At 46.3% G+C, this 15,467-nt stretch overlaps 1 protein-coding gene across 3 annotated transcripts in view; it reads left to right on the top strand.

Annotated features, from left to right (window-relative positions):
• The window catches only part of SLC7A3 (solute carrier family 7 member 3), a 155,150-nt gene extending 140,692 nt beyond the window's left edge, over positions 1 to 14,458 (top strand). For 2 of the 3 annotated variants that reach the window (XM_064574211.1, XM_064574210.1), the window contains 11 exons: positions 10,113 to 10,512; positions 10,988 to 11,146; positions 11,322 to 11,499; positions 11,702 to 11,814; positions 11,956 to 12,178; positions 12,335 to 12,474; positions 12,600 to 12,702; positions 12,935 to 13,095; positions 13,308 to 13,474; positions 13,826 to 13,934; positions 14,051 to 14,458. In XM_064574211.1, the coding sequence (XP_064430281.1) occupies positions 10,143 to 10,512; positions 10,988 to 11,146; positions 11,322 to 11,499; positions 11,702 to 11,814; positions 11,956 to 12,178; positions 12,335 to 12,474; positions 12,600 to 12,702; positions 12,935 to 13,095; positions 13,308 to 13,474; positions 13,826 to 13,934; positions 14,051 to 14,181 (1,854 nt within the window). In that variant the 5' untranslated portion in view covers positions 10,113 to 10,142 and the 3' untranslated portion in view covers positions 14,182 to 14,458. Of the gene's footprint in view, positions 1 to 8,545; positions 9,110 to 10,112; positions 10,513 to 10,987; positions 11,147 to 11,321; positions 11,500 to 11,701; positions 11,815 to 11,955; positions 12,179 to 12,334; positions 12,475 to 12,599; positions 12,703 to 12,934; positions 13,096 to 13,307; positions 13,475 to 13,825; positions 13,935 to 14,050 lie in introns of those variants that run through there. The other variant, XM_064574209.1, reaches the window with a different exon arrangement.
• Positions 14,459 to 15,467: the final 1,009 nt, after the last annotated feature.

The following is a 15,467-nucleotide window of genomic DNA, read 5'->3' as shown; positions in this document are numbered from 1 at the left end:
GCTCCCTGCTCGGCAGGGAGTCTGCTTCTCCCTCTGACCCTCCTCCCTCTCATGCTCTCTGTCTCTCATTCTCTCTCTCTCAAATAAATAAATAAAATCTTTAAAAAAAAAAAAGAAAGTAGTACAAAACTTACACTCTAAAAACTACAAAATACTATAGACAGAAATTAAAGAAGACCTTAAAAAATGGAAACACATGGTTACAGATCAGAAGATTTGATATTGTTAAGATAGCAGTATGCCTCAAATTGGTCTATGGATTTAAGGCGATACCCGTCAAAATGCCAGTTGTCTTTGCAGAATCTAACAAGCTGATCCTAAATTTCATATGGAAATTCAAGGGACATAGAAAAGCTAAAACAATCTTGAAAAAGAAGAACAAAGTTAAAGGACTCACATTTCCCCATTTCAGAACTTACTACAAAGCTAACAGTAACCAAGACAGTGTGGTACTGTCATAAATACAGACATAGATGTCATTGGAACAGAATTTAATGTCCATAAGTAAATCCTCACATTTGTGGTCAATTGATTTTTGACAAGGGTGCAAGACAATTCAGTAGGGGAAAGAATAGTCTTTTCAATACATGGTATTGGGACACTTGATATCCACATGCAAAAGAATGGGTTAGGACCCATCCCTCACACCCTGTACAAACATTAACTCAAAATGGATCAAAGACCTAAATACAAGAAATAAAACCATAAAACTCTTATCAGGAAACATAGGTGTAAATCTTTGTAAGCATGATTAGGCAGTGTTTGTCTTTTTTTACATGTGACAAAGCAGAAACGATCAAAGAAAAAATAAATTGAACTTCATCAAAATGAAAAACGTGGGGCGCCTGGGTGGCTCAGTCAGTTAAGCATCTGCCTTCGGCTCAGGTCATGATCCCAGGGTCCTGGGATCGAGCCCCACGTTGGGCTTCTTGCTCAGCGGAGAGCCTGCTTCTCCTTCTGCCTGCCGCTCTGCCAACTTGTGCTCTCTCTCTTGCTCTCTCTCTGGCAAATAAATAAAATATTTTTAAAAAATGAAAAATGTTTGTGCATCAAAAGACACTATAAAGAAAGTGAAAAGACAGCCCATGGAATGGGCAAAAATATTAGCAAGGAGTGTCTCGCTGGCTCAGTTGGTGGAACACTTTACTCTTGATGTCAGGATCATGAGTTGAGCCCCACGATGGACGTAGAGCTTAATTAAAAAAAAAAATCATCTTTTTTTAAGATTTTATTTTTAAATAATCTCTACGCCCAACGTGGGGCTTGAATTCGCAACCCTGAGACCTAGTGTCACATGCTTCACCCACTGAGCCAGCCAGGTGCCCTACACATCTTATATCTGATAAGGGTCTAGTGTCTAGACTACATAAAAAAATCTTTAAAACTTAACAATAAAAAGACAACCCAATAAAAATTGGGCAAAGTATTTGAATAGATTTTTCTCCAAATAAGTTATCTAAATAGCCAATAAGCACATGGGAAGATGCTCAACATCATTAGTCATTAGGGAAATGCAAATCAAAACACAATAAGATATCACTTCACACTTACTAGGTTGGCTCTGATTAAAAAGATGGCTGGGGCACCTTGGTGGCTCAGATGGTTAAGTGCCTGCTTTTGGCTTGGGTCATGATCTCCAGGTCCTGGGATCGAGCCCCACATCAGGCTCCCTGCTCAACTGGAGTCTGCTTCTCCCTCTCCCTCTGCTCTCCCCCTGTTTGTACTCTCTCTGTCTCTCTGTCTCTCTCTCCCTCCCAAATGAATAAATCAAATCTTAAAAAAAAAATATTATGGGGCACCTGGGTGGCTCAGTTGGTTAGATGTCTGACTTCAGCTCAGGTCATGATCTCAGGGTCCTAGGATCGAGCCCCAAATCGAGCTCCCCACTCAGCAGGATGTCTGCTTGTCCCTCTGCCCCTCGTGTGTTCTCTCTCTCTGTGTCTCTCAAATAAATAAATAAAATCTTTAAAATTTTTTTAAAAAGATGGCTTATAACAAGTGTTGGTGAGAATGTGGAGTAATTAGAACATTCATACACTGCTCGTGGGAATGTAAAGTGGCATAGCCCTTGTAGAAAACGGTCCATTAGTTCCTCAAAATGTTAAATATAGAGTTACCATATGATCCAGCAGTTCCACTCCTAGGTATGTACTCTAAAGAATTTAAAACATGTCCACAGAAAAACTTGTACACTGGGATGCATGGGTGGCTCATTCAGTTAAGTGTCTCCTTTTGGCTCAGGTCATGATCCCAGGGTCCTGGGATCAAGTCCTGTGTTGGGCTCCTTGCTCAGTGGGGAGACTGCTTCTCCCTCTGCCTGCTGCCCGCCTCCCCCCACCACTTGTGCCCTCCTTTCTCTCTCTCTCTCTCTCTGTCAAATAAATAGATAAAATCTTTTTTTTTAAAGATTTTATCTATTTATTTGAGAGAGAGAATGAGATAGAGAGAGAGAGCATGAGAGGGGGGAGGGTCAGAGGGAGAAGCAGACTTCCCGCTGAGCAGGGAGCCTGATGCGGGACTCGATCCCGGGACTCCAGGATCATGACCTGAGCGGAAGGCAGTCACTTAACCAACTGAGCCACCCAGGCGCCCCTAAATAGATAAAATCTTAAAAAAAAGAAAAACTTGTACACTGATGTTCATAGCAGCATTATTCATAGAGCCAAAATACATAGAAACAACCCAGACATCTATTGGTTAATGAATAGATAAATAAAATGTGGTATTTCCATACAATGAAACATTAATTGGCAATAAAAAAGAATGGAATATTTATATATGGTACAACGTGGATGAACCTTTAAAACATTATGGTAAATGAAAGAATTTGGTTCACAAAAGACCACATACTGTATGATTCCATTTATGTGAAATGTCCAGAATGGGCAAATTATAGAGACTGAAAGTAGAATCATGGTTGCCTAGGGATGGGGTGAGGGGGTTGGTAGGTTGGTAGGAAATGGGGAATGACTGGGAATAGGAAAAGGGTTTTTTTGTGGGATGATGAAAATGTTCTAAAATTGATTGTAATGACAGATGCACAACTCTGATTATACTAAAAACTACTGAATTGTATACTTTATTATTTTATTTTTTAGAGGTGGGAGGGGCAAAGGGAGAGGGAGAATCTTAAGCAGGCTTCATGCCCAGCATGGATTGTGACTCAGGGCTCAGTCTCAGGACCCTGAGATCATGACCTGAGCCAAAATCAAGAGTCGGATGCTTAACCGACTGAGCCACCCAGGCACCCCTGAATTGTATACTTTAAAGGGGTGAATTTTAGGGACGCCTGGGTGGCTCAGTCGGTTAAGCATCTGCCTCTGGCTCAGGTCATGATCCCAAGATCCTGGGATCAAGTCCCACATCGGGCTCCTTGCTCAGCAGAGAGCCTGCTTCTCCCTCTGCCCCTGCTGCTCCCCCTGCTTGTGCTCTCTCTCTCTGACAAATAAAGAAATAAAATCTTTTTTAAAAAAAGGTGAATTTTTGGGGCGCCTGGGTGGCTCAATTGGTTAAGCGACTGCCTTCGGCTCAGGTCATGATCCTGGAGTCCCGGGATCGAGTCCCGCATCCGGCTCCCTGCTCGGCAGGGAGTCTGCTTCTCCCTCTGACCCTCCTCCCTCTCATGCTCTCTCTCATTCTCTCTGTCTCAAATAAATAAATAAAATCTTTAAAAAAAAATAAAAAAATAAAAAATAAAAAAAGGTGAATTTTATGGTATATGAATTTTATCTCAACAAAAGAGTTTATACTGTATGATTACATTTACATAAGGGGCAGAAACAGGTTAAAAAAAAGTCTATGCTGTTAGAAGTCAGGACAGAGGTTACTCTTTTTAGGAGTGGGGGAGTAGTAATTGGAAGGATGCATGATGCGGATTTCTCCGGCACTGATAATGTTTTTTTCTTGATGTGGAGCCGTTATATGTGTGTTCATTTTGTGAACATTTATTGAACTGTTTATTAATTATAAACAATGAATTTCTACTTTTATTTTATTAGCAAATAACTTTAAACAATGATAGCTATGCTGTGGAAATTGTGGTAAAGCTGGTTTACTCTAACATGACAGATAGCACTGTAAATTGATTTAAAAAAATTTCCTTTAGTGAAGCACTGTAACAAGTATCAGAGTTTATAAATATCTTCATTATCTTTGACTCAATAATCACACTCCTGGGAATGAAGCCTAAGAAAGTAATTCTAGTAAATAGAGACATTGTGGGTTTTGGTTTTTTTTTTTTTTTTGAGTCATTGTGTTAACGAAGGTGTTTCGTAGAATAAAGGAAAACTGGAAACAACCTGAATAAATGTTTAAATGGTTAAATAAATAATGTTGCCATCAGTGCTATGGAATTTTTTAAAAAAGATTTATTTATTTATTTGAGAGAGAGTGCACACGCATGCAAGGGTGGGAGGGGCAGAGGGAGAGGGGGAGAGAGAATCTCAGGTAGGCTCCCTGCTGAACACAGAGCCTGAGGCCAGGCTTGATCTTACCACCCTGAGATCTTTTTTTTTTTTTTTGAGTGAGTAAAGCGATAGAAGTTTATTAAATGAAGATACAGAAAAAGCTGTCAAGAGTGAGAGGGGTCCCGACAGGGTTGCCCTTACCACCCTGAGATCTTGACCTGAGCCAAAACCAAGAGTTGGATGCTCAACCGACTGAGCCACCCAGGTGCCACCCAGGTGCCCCAGTACTATGTAATATTATGCAACTACCAACAACACTAATTTTGAACAGAAGTACTAATTTGAAAAAATATTTGATCCTGAAAAAAAGAGAATGCAAAATTATATGATAATTGAATACCAGACAAAGACCATAAGAGAACATGCAGAAACACAAATAGTTGGCTTGTTGGGAACTATGGGTGACTTTTTCGCAGTTTTCATTAATGTTAAGTTGTTTTATAATGAAAACAAATAATAACTTTAGTGTTTGGGGGCATCCAGCTGGCTCAGTCAGGGAAGCATGTGACTCTCGATCTCAGGATGGTGAGTTTAAGTCCTATGTTGGGTGTAGAGCTTACTTTAAAAAAAAATAAGTTTTTTTCACATGACCATTGTACCACAGAAAGAGATATTGAACTTGGAGGAAGTCCATAATGATTGAGGACACCATGGAACTTCTGGAAAAATAAAAGCTGAGGAAGGAAATATGGTTGAATTCTACAAATTTGTGAAAGGGATGGGTAGGTCAATGGGGATAGTTGTTCACAAAATCTGAGAATGCTAGAATTGGAGGGCACCTCCTGATGCTTCTAAGTCATTGACCAAATTTTTATTGAATAATTGAGTACCTATTTAGTCCACTGTTCGACTTCAGTGTGAGTTTATGACCAAAGATGAGAATTACTATTTACTTACTGGGCAATAAATTTGTGACACTCATTACTCCAAGAGGGAGCAGTCTATTACCCAGTCTTATCTTCCACTGCTACTTAACATTACACTTGGCTAAGCTCGTCTCTTCATGGGCCCAGGACTACTTCATGCCTCTTTGTAGGTCCAGAGTTCATCCACCCTTCATCCTTCGTGGCTCAGCTTAAGTTCCCTGCCAACCTATTATTTTTTTAAAAGATTTTATTTATTTATTTGAGAGAGAGAAATGGAGCAGAGGGAGGGGCAGAGGGAGAGGGAGAAGCAGACTCCCCACTGAGCAGGGAGCACGACATGGGGCTCTATACCGGGACTCCAGCATCATGACCTGAGCCAAAGGCAGACACTTAACCAACTGAGCCACCCAGGCACCCCCCCTGCCAACCTCGTCTTAACCCCTTACAAACTAAGAGGTCTTCTTTATATATTCCAGTCTGTACTGATGGCCTGTTCCTCAATATTTAAAACACCAGTTTGTCAATCTCGTAATAGAATCAGGCAGCTAATGTAAGCAACCAAGTGATTATCATAAACACTAATATATTATTATAAATATGTGCCAAGTTTTCATTGAACACTTCCCATGTGCCAGGCAGGAAGAGCTGACTTTATAATTTCACCTAAGCATCACGACAACCCTGTGAAATGTGTATATTATATCCAGAAACTGAGGCTCAGAGATTTTAGATAATGTGACTCATTAGCCACAGTGGATGAGCTGGGAATTTGACCTAGGTCTAACTCCAAAGACTGCACTCCCAAACACTATGTAATACTGTTTTAAAAAATATATATTTATTTTATTTTATGATTATTTATTTATTTATTTGACAGAGAGAAACACAGCAAGAGAGGGAACACAAACAGGGGGAGCTGGAGAGGGAGAAGCAGGCTATCTGCCGAGCGGGGAGCCCGATGCGGGGCTTGACCCCAGGACCCTGGGAATATGACCTGAGCCGAAGGCAGATGCTTAACAACTGAGCCACCCAGGCGCCCCCCAAAATATATATTTATTTTAAAGAGAGAGCGATGAGGGGGAGGAGTAGAAGGGGAGGGAGAGGGACAAGCAGACTCTGCACTGACCACGGAGCCCTATGCGGGGGCTGGATCCTAGGACCCTGAGATCATGACCTGAGCTGAAATCAAGAGGCAGTCAGTCGCTCAACCGACTGAGCCACCCAGGCGTCCCAGTGTATTACTGTTTTAATTGAATTGTGTGTGTTTTTGTCTTTCTCTAACTAGATATTTTTTAAGATTTTATTCTTTAAAGTAATCTCTAATGTAGGCCTCAAACTCACAACCCCGGAATCAAGAGTCACATGCTCTACTGACTAAGCCAGCCAGGCGTCTACTCCCTAACTAGATTTTTAAGATTAGGAAGCCAAGGATTTTATTTTGTGTTTCCTTTGTAATCTCTTCATTGCTATACTAGCTGCTATACAGAGTCAGTGCTCAGTAAATACTTATGGAACTCTAAAATGGAGTTGTAGCTAACAGGAAACACCAATTGCTTCTAAAAGGATTTAGATTTTAGTCAGATTCATGGGTGATACACTCATAATGGATGATTTAAAGGAAACAAGGAGATTTGGGTCCATTTTTATTTATTTATTTATTTATTTATTTATTTATTTATTTTAAACTTTGGTTCTTTTTTTTAGATTTTATTTGAGAGAGGGAGTGAGAGAGAGAGCATGAGAGGGGGAGGGTCAGAGGGAGAAGCAGACTCCCCGCTGAGGAGGGAATCTCATGTGGGCTTGATCCTGGGACTCTGGGATCCATTTTTAATACCTTACACCTTTGGGTAATATATGCCCTTTAATACGCCCTCGGGTCCATTTTTAATACCTTAGATGTCTTTTTTTTTTTTTAATTTTTTTTTTTTTTAAGATTTCACTTATTTGCGAGAGAGAGAATGAGAGACAGAGAGCATGAGAGGGGGGAGGGTCAGAGGGAGAAGCAGACTCCCTGCTGAGCAGGGAGCCTGACGTGGGACTCGATCCCGGGACTCTGGGACCACGACCTGAGCCGAAGGCAGTCGCTTAACCAACTGAGCCACCCAGGCGCCCCACCTTAGATGTCTTGATGGAGGAGAAACACACCTTCACAACCCTGTTGCTCCATTATGATTACGAACTGATTGGGTTGGGGGTGCCTGGGTGGCTCAGTTGTTTAAGCAGCTGCCTTCGGCTCAAGTAATGGTCCCAGTGTTGTGGGATCCAGCCCCACTTAGAGCTTCCCGCTCAGCGGGGAGTCTGCTTCTCCCTTGGCCCCTTCCCCCTGCTCGTGCTTTCTCTCGCCATCTCTCTCTCTCTCAAATAAATAAATAAAATATGTTAAAAAAAAAAAAAAGAAGAACTGATTGGGTTGATGGGATTATGGGTTTGACACCCAGCGTGACCATTCTTGGATTCTTTAGCTCCTTTTCTGTTTCCCAGAAACTCCTAGCCTAAAAGGGCGGATCCCAGTGCTGGTGCTTCTCCCTGTTTGGTTTTGCTTGCTGTCACGCCTCCTCTTCTTGTGCATTTATTTATTAGATTTTATTTATTTATTTACTTATTTATTTGAGGGAGATTGAGAGGGGGGAGGAGCAGAGGGAGAGGGACAAGCAAACTCCACGCTGAGCACAAAGCCCTGCGTGGGGCTCAATCCCAGGACCCCAAGATCAGGACCAGAGCGGAAAGCAGAGTCTGGGGCTTAACTGACTGAGCCACCCAGGCGCCCCTCTCCTTGTGCATTTAAATGAGGCATGGTACCTATAGGAGGCGGGCATTGAAGTCCAATAGGGCAGGTTTATCAGTAAGATGGTCAACAAATGATTATGTTGTGGTATCAGGCAAGTCATGCCTCCCAGCCTCAACTTACTCATCAGGAAAACGGAATTAAACACACCGCCTCCTCCAAGAATTCAGTTATCGTTACAGTTTCATATTTAATAGTTTAACTAGAAATATACTACGGAGAGACTGGGGCCTAAAAATCTAGATGGGATTAATTATCTGTGGTGGCTGAAATCATCTTCCATTCTCTTGCTGACTGCAACTGAAATACCCACAGTTGAGGGTGAGAGCCGAGGGACTGGAGTCAGATGGCTGTCCATAATCCGGTATGGTCCTTGGGAAAGATTTCAGGGGTTCGGGAACCTCGTGCAGAAAAGCAAGCTAAGGAAGACTGAGGGAGAGTGAGTTGGAGACTTCCTGTGCCGTTTCCTCCTCCACTTCGCTCCCCTCCCCCACTGCTGCCAATCACAGATTCTGACCATTAAGGCACAAAGGTAGAAAATCCCATGGGGTCTCCGGCCAAGAAGCCTCTCATTGTCCGGCTCTGACTATAAGCTCGGAGAATGGGAAAAGGGCATCCTCTCCCCACCTTCCCTGCTAGATTCTTGCTCCTTGCCACGCCGGGCTGGCTGTTGCAAGTGGGAAGCAATCTCAGGCTGCACGCAATCTTTTTTGCAAAGCCGAGGAATGAGTGAATGAGAGAGAGAGAGACAGAGAGAGAGTGCGTGTGTCTGTGTGTCTAGGTGGTGTAGGGAGGATTGGGGGTGGGATTCCATGACGTTACCGACTCCGCCTCCCCGTATATATAAGGGGGCGCTTGGCGCGCAACGACCCCAAGCCGCAGCTTTGAAGCCTGAGCAGCGAAGTGGGTAGCCCCAACCCAACTCGGCTCAACTCAGCCTCACCCAACCCAATCTGAGACTCTCCTCTCCCTGGGCTTGCAACAGCTCTCCGGTAAGCCTTGGGGGCCGACACGTGTGTCGGAAGGGGACGGCGAGGGTCTGGGCATACCTAGGATTCTCTGGCAACCAGAGCGTGCAGTTGCATCAACGCGGCCGTGACCTGTTGCTGGGCGAGACCCCGGCCCCAGGAGCCAAGGCTCCCGTCTCCACCTCAGCCCCGGACCGTTTCTAGATGAATCCGGGAGCCGAGTTGGGGGGCATAGGGTGGAACCCCTCTCTGTTGCAAGCAATTTCGGGCTGCCCTGGGGCCCCTCTCGGGGTGCATCTCCAAATCTTTAGATGTCGAAGCCCCGCCCCACTGTTGATTCTTGCGGGTCAGCCTAGCAGGGCGGGAGGAAGTGGGAGAACATTCGCTTACTCCCCTGGGCGACAGTAGCACCATTGACGCGGTGTGGGCTGGGTGATTAGGGAGGGAATTGAGTCGGTGCTCACTTTTGATCTGCAGGGGGAGGTCGGTTCCCCTCCCCGCCCCTCCCTCCGGGCAATCTAGTAACCTTGCCTATGAAGTAGCCCTTCGGGCAAGCGCTGAAAAGGAACATGGGTAGTGGATGCGAGAAGGGGCGTCTGCCCAGAGTTGCGGGCCGCTCCTGGGGTGAGTTCTGTTTAATTCCCAAGGAGCTACAGGCCGGGGAACGGACCCAGATTAGGTTCCACGGTTCCTGGGTTGGGGTCTAGGATAAACCCTAGTTTCCCCGTCAGAGAGAGAGAGAGAGACTGATGCTGACTGAGCGCTCCTGGAGTGCCCGGCTACTGTGCCATAGGGGCTTTCACATGTCTTTTCTGCATTTAGTCCTTCTACAAACCGGTGAGGTACTGTTACTCCTCCTTGTTAAGGAAGAAACTGAGGTTAGAGGAAGACACTTGCCTTTGTCCCTTCAATATCCTCCCCCTCCCCCCATTGCTCCTTTGCTTGGTGGGGTGGGTATTGTCATGCACTCTTATAGCTTAGGGATAATGAGCCCTATTGAAGGGCTTTTTGTCTTGTTTTTCACCAGATCTTTGAATCCTCTGCAATTCCAGCTAGAATGCTGTGGCGGGCACTTCGCAGATTTGGTCAAAAGCTGGTACGCAGACGTGCGCTGGAGCCAGGCATGGCAGACAGTCGCCTTGCCAGATGCCTGAGCACCCTGGATTTAGTGGCCCTGGGTGTGGGCAGCACCTTGGGTGCAGGTGTGTATGTCCTGGCTGGTGAGGTGGCCAAAGATAAAGCAGGACCATCCATTGTGATCTGCTTTTTGGTGGCCGCTCTATCTTCTGTGTTGGCTGGACTGTGCTATGCGGAGTTTGGTGCCCGAGTTCCCCGTTCTGGGTCTGCGTATCTCTACAGCTATGTCACAGTGGGTGAGCTCTGGGCCTTCACCACTGGCTGGAACCTCATCCTCTCCTATGTTATAGGTGAGATGTTGGGGCAGGGAGGGAACTGTGCGCAGCCAATGAAGGGGCTTTGAGTCCGAAAGTCTGGGCGCGATGGTGAAGCGATAAATTCTTTAACATTCACAAGACTTCAGTACCCCTAAATGTGTGTGTGTTGGGGGGCTGGCTGGGAGGGTTGAAGGTGTGGAGAAATTGTTCGTTTTCTACTTATCTCTGCCCTGGGGTCCTAAATGGATTCGTTTTGGTTTTTAAAAAGTAAGACTAGGGCCACCTGGCTGGCTCAGTTGGTGGAGCATGCTGACTCCTGCTCTTTGGGTTGTGAGTTCAAGCCCCAGGTTGGGTGTAGAGCCTACTTAAAAAAAAAAAAAAAAAAAAAGTAAGAATAGGTGAAAACAGCAGGGATTATTTGTGTGACTGGTGTCCGGGGAGGGAGGAGGGAGGAGGGGAGAAGGGGAGAAGGAAACTTGACCCCGTGTTTCTCCCTCTGCTCCCCCAGGTACAGCTAGTGTAGCCCGGGCCTGGAGCTCGGCGTTTGACAACCTGATTGGGAACCGCATCTCACAGACCCTGCAGGGGAGCATCTCACTGCATGTTCCCCATGTCCTTGCAGAATATCCAGACTTCTTTGCTCTGGGCCTTGTGTTGTTGCTCACCGGTGAGGGAAGACACAGGGCTAACTGATGGGGGCAGGGCTAGGAGGGACCAAGCCTGAGAGGGGAGGTGATAATGGTGAGAAAGAAGAGAAGCTGGGCAGGAAAGGTGTGCGCAGAGGCGGGAAACAAAGCGAGGACTGAGGACTTTTCTGAGTCCTGACTGCTTCTTTCCCACAGGATTGCTGGCTCTGGGGGCTAGTGAGTCAGCCCTGGTTACCAAAGTGTTCACAGTGGTGAACCTTTTGGTTCTTGGTTTTGTCATCATCTCTGGCTTCATTAAGGGGGACCTGCACAATTGGAAACTCACAGAAGAGGACTACAAACTGACCATGGCTGGACTCAATGACACCGACAGGTCAGGAGATTCACTCTCAGGAGCTGCAGAGCTGGGAGCATGATGGGGAGCCAAGGGGGATCCATGCTAAGGGCTTCAGGATTGGGTTGGGGAGGAGGAATGGGAGTTGAGGCCTCAAAGACCCGGCTGAGTGGTTTGGCGTTAGAGAAAAGGCCCAGAGGTGGCTGAACACACCTTTTCCATCCCTTTTCTTCCACTTTAGCTTGGGCCCTCTGGGCTCTGGAGGATTTGTGCCTTTCGGCTTCGAGGGGGTTCTCCGTGGAGCAGCTACCTGTTTCTATGCATTTGTTGGTTTCGACTGTATTGCTACCACTGGTAACACAGTCACTCTGGTTCTGGGGGTGGGGGCGCTGGGGTACAGTGTATGCTCAGGTGGCATGCACATTGGTGGGGGGTGGGGGGGAGTAGAGGAGCGGGCCTGCTTCCCTGATCAGAAACTTGTGCGCCTTCCTGCAGGTGAGGAAGCCCAGAATCCCCAGCGTTCCATCCCTGTGGGCATTGTGATTTCACTGTTCGTCTGCTTTTTGGCATATTTTGGTGTCTCTTCGGCACTTACGCTTATGATGCCTTACTACCAGCTTCAACCCGAGAGTCCCCTGCCTGAGGCATTTCTCTATACTGGATGGGCTCCTGCCCGCTATGTTGTGGCTGTTGGATCCCTCTGTGCGCTTTCTACCAGGTCAGTGGCCGAACGTTTGTTCTCCTCTGCCGTCGGGGTCTTTGGCTTTAGCGTTCAGTGCTTGGCGAATACCCCCTTAAAAGGGCTGTGAGGAGAAGGCTGTGTGGGAACAGAGACTGCAGTGAACTCATGCCGCTCGGCCATTCCTCTCTCCAGCCTCTTGGGCTCTATGTTCCCCATGCCTCGGGTGATCTATGCGATGGCAGAGGACGGCCTCCTGTTCCGTGTCCTTGCCAGGGTCCACACGGGCACACACACCCCCATCGTGGCCACTGTGGTCTCTGGCATTATTGCAGGTAAAAACAACAACAACAACAACAACCCCCCCCCCCGTCTTTGCCCTTCCCCAAGTTGTTTCACCAATTCCCTTAAATTTGCTCTTCCCTTCCCTCATTTCTTGTTTTCTGCCCATCAATTTCAGCATTCATGGCATTCCTCTTTGAACTCACTGATCTTGTGGACCTCATGTCAATTGGGACCCTGCTTGCTTACTCTCTGGTGGCTATTTGTGTTCTCATCCTCAGGTGAGACTCCCTTGGTAAACTAGGATTGGGGGGGAAGGTTTTGTTCTTGGGTGAGGAAGGACGGGGATCTCTTCTCCCTTCTTCCTCCGCCTGCCTTAATCCTGACTCTCCTGGAGGAACATGGACAGCCCACCACCCCGAAAAAAGCTCGTGGGGAGGTTAAGCTGCTTGGGAGAAGATGCTGAAGTGGTTAAGGGTTGTTGTTAATCCTGCCTTCTTACTCTTGCCTCAGGTATCAGCCTGAGCTGAAGAATGAGGAGGATGAGGTAGAGCTGCAGGAGGAGAAGATCGCCAAAGCAGAGAAACTGACCCTACAGGGACTATTCTGTCCACTCAACTCTGTCCCCACTCCACTGTCTGGCCAAGTTGTCTATGTGTGTTCCTCGTTGGTTGGTGAGCATTGGAATTTTTCTCTAGGGTGGTGGTTTTGAGGTCAGCATGACCGGTGTGTGTGTGTGTGTGTGTGTGTGTGTGTGTGTGTGTGTGGCATTTGGTGGTTGAGGATGAACTAGAGAGAGCATGACCTTCCTTGAATGGGGTGCCTGGTGTCTTCACATGCTGGTCTCAAGAGTTGGTTTTGATGTTTCTCAACTTGACCCTTGAAGCTCTGCTGCTCACTCTTCTTTGCCTGGTGTTGGCCCAGTGGCCCGTCCCCCTGCTTTCCGGAGACCCAGTGTGGACTGCAGTGGTTGTGCTGCTCCTGATGCTCATTACTGGGATCACTGGGGTCATCTGGAGACAGCCACAGAGTTCCACTCCCCTGCACTTTAAGGTAAATGACCTCTTTCTTTCCACCTACCCACCCATCTCAGAAGAATGGGCTCCAGATGCCTTGTGGTCTAATAAGATTCATAAATATTCTTTAATTGGACAAGGAAGGAAAGATACAGGAGATACCTAGGCCAAAGACTTCTCTCACCCTCCATAGTTCCTTTCCAGTTCTGTTTCCCCCAACTGTGTATCCTTGGAGTCCTGTCCTGTATGAGGCACATTAAATGTGTGGGCATTGAAATATACAAGATGAGTAGGAGTTGGACCCCTCCTTTCCTGGCCTCAGTAGGTTAGGGATCTCTTTCTAGGTCACCTCATGGTATATACAAAGAAGGTTTTGCTTTGTTCCCAGGTACCTGCTTTGCCTCTCCTCCCACTAATGAGCATCTTTGTGAATGTTTACCTTATGATGCAGATGACAGCGGGCACCTGGGCCCGATTTGGGGTCTGGATGCTGATTGGTAGGTATCCACTTGGGAAGAGTAGTCCTCTCAGGTGTCCTACCCCAGTTCTTTTTCCTCTTGGTCTCACTTTATAGGTCACTATTCCCTACCTCACAGCTACCTTTCCCCACTAGGGTTTGCTATCTACTTCGGCTATGGGATCCAGCACAGCCTGGAAGAGGTTAAGAATGACCAAGCCCCACTCAAGTCTAGGGCCAAAACTGTAGACCTTGATCTCAGCAGTGCCTGTACACATTCGATTTGACATCATCACAACTGAATGCTGTCTGGTCCCCCTGCACAATAATGGAGAGTACCCATGAGCACACTGGGAAGCCAGGGCTCCCACGGGATGTGGGTGGGCGACCACTAATAGAGCTCTGTATTTATTGTGGAGTGAAGGATGTGTCTTTGCTGTTTCTCATCTTTTTATTTTTTATTTTTGGTGGTCTCCTTTTCAATTTGTCTGTAGCTGCTTACTGGCTTTTACAAAATTATTATTAAAAAGACACTAGAAAAAGAAACCATGTCTTGTTCTTTGCTTGCTAGAGATGATGTGGGGCCTGACTTGCAGTGTGGAGAGCTTCAGATACGTGTCTTGTGTTTGCTCCTGTCGCCGCAAAAGTCTCTTTTGTGTCTGTGTGTGTTCCTTGTTGGCTCAGGGTTTGAGGAGGGTGGCGTGGCTGCTTGTTAAGTCTAGTCACACTGAAAGGAATGATCTTGAGATAGGTTTCCCTCTTGCTATACTAAAGGTTAGCTTCTGAATAAGTAGGACAGCAATACTTGTCTTTGGGATTTGGGGGTGGACTCTGATCTCAACACTGGCATTGGTCAGGACCTACACTGAGACCATTGTCTTGTGTTCCACCCCTTCTAGTTGGACTAGACCCAGACTCTTGTGACTGCCTGGGTAACAGAGGTTTTGGCTAGGGTATTTGGCACGGCTGGAAGGAGGGGTGGATGATAGTGGGGTTTGGTAAAGGACTATATAGTACATATAGATACTGATGGTTGTAGAAGTAGTAAGGCAACAGAGCTCAAAGCTTGGCTCAGACCAAGAACTGTTCATTCGTCCATTTTTTCAACACACCTATGCGGAGCTCCTATTAAAATTAAAATGCTAGGTCCCATGCCGGGCCCTAGGGATACAAATATGAATAAAACCTCTAGTCCCTGCCCTCAAGGAACTCACAATCTAGAGGGGGAGACAAGCAGGTACACATGAAATAATGTGACTTAATACCAGGGCAGGGGTAAGTGCTGATTGCCACAGAAACACAAAGAAGGACAAGCTTGACCCGAGTCTTGAATAGGTGTTCCTGACGTGGACTGAGGGGAGGGTTTGTCAGTGAATAGTGTGCACAAAGCCACGGAGTGTGAAAAACCATATTGTATTTGGAGGTATGGTCTGTAGTTTAGTGTGGCTGGAGGGTAGCCTATGTGGGGTTGTGAAATACAACAGAGACCATACGAACCACACGAATGGCTTTGTATATCCTACCAAGGAATTCAGATGTTATCTTTATAAGTGGCACTTGCACGTGTGTTTGG

The sequence above is a fragment of the Mirounga angustirostris genome, unplaced genomic scaffold (genome assembly GCF_029215605.1).
Source record: "Mirounga angustirostris isolate CCGP_5_RB_7025 unplaced genomic scaffold, mMirAng1.0.hap1 SCAF_11, whole genome shotgun sequence".
In the NCBI taxonomy this organism is placed as follows: domain Eukaryota; kingdom Metazoa; phylum Chordata; class Mammalia; order Carnivora; family Phocidae; genus Mirounga; species Mirounga angustirostris.
This window is presented reverse-complemented; position numbering and strand designations above follow the sequence as displayed.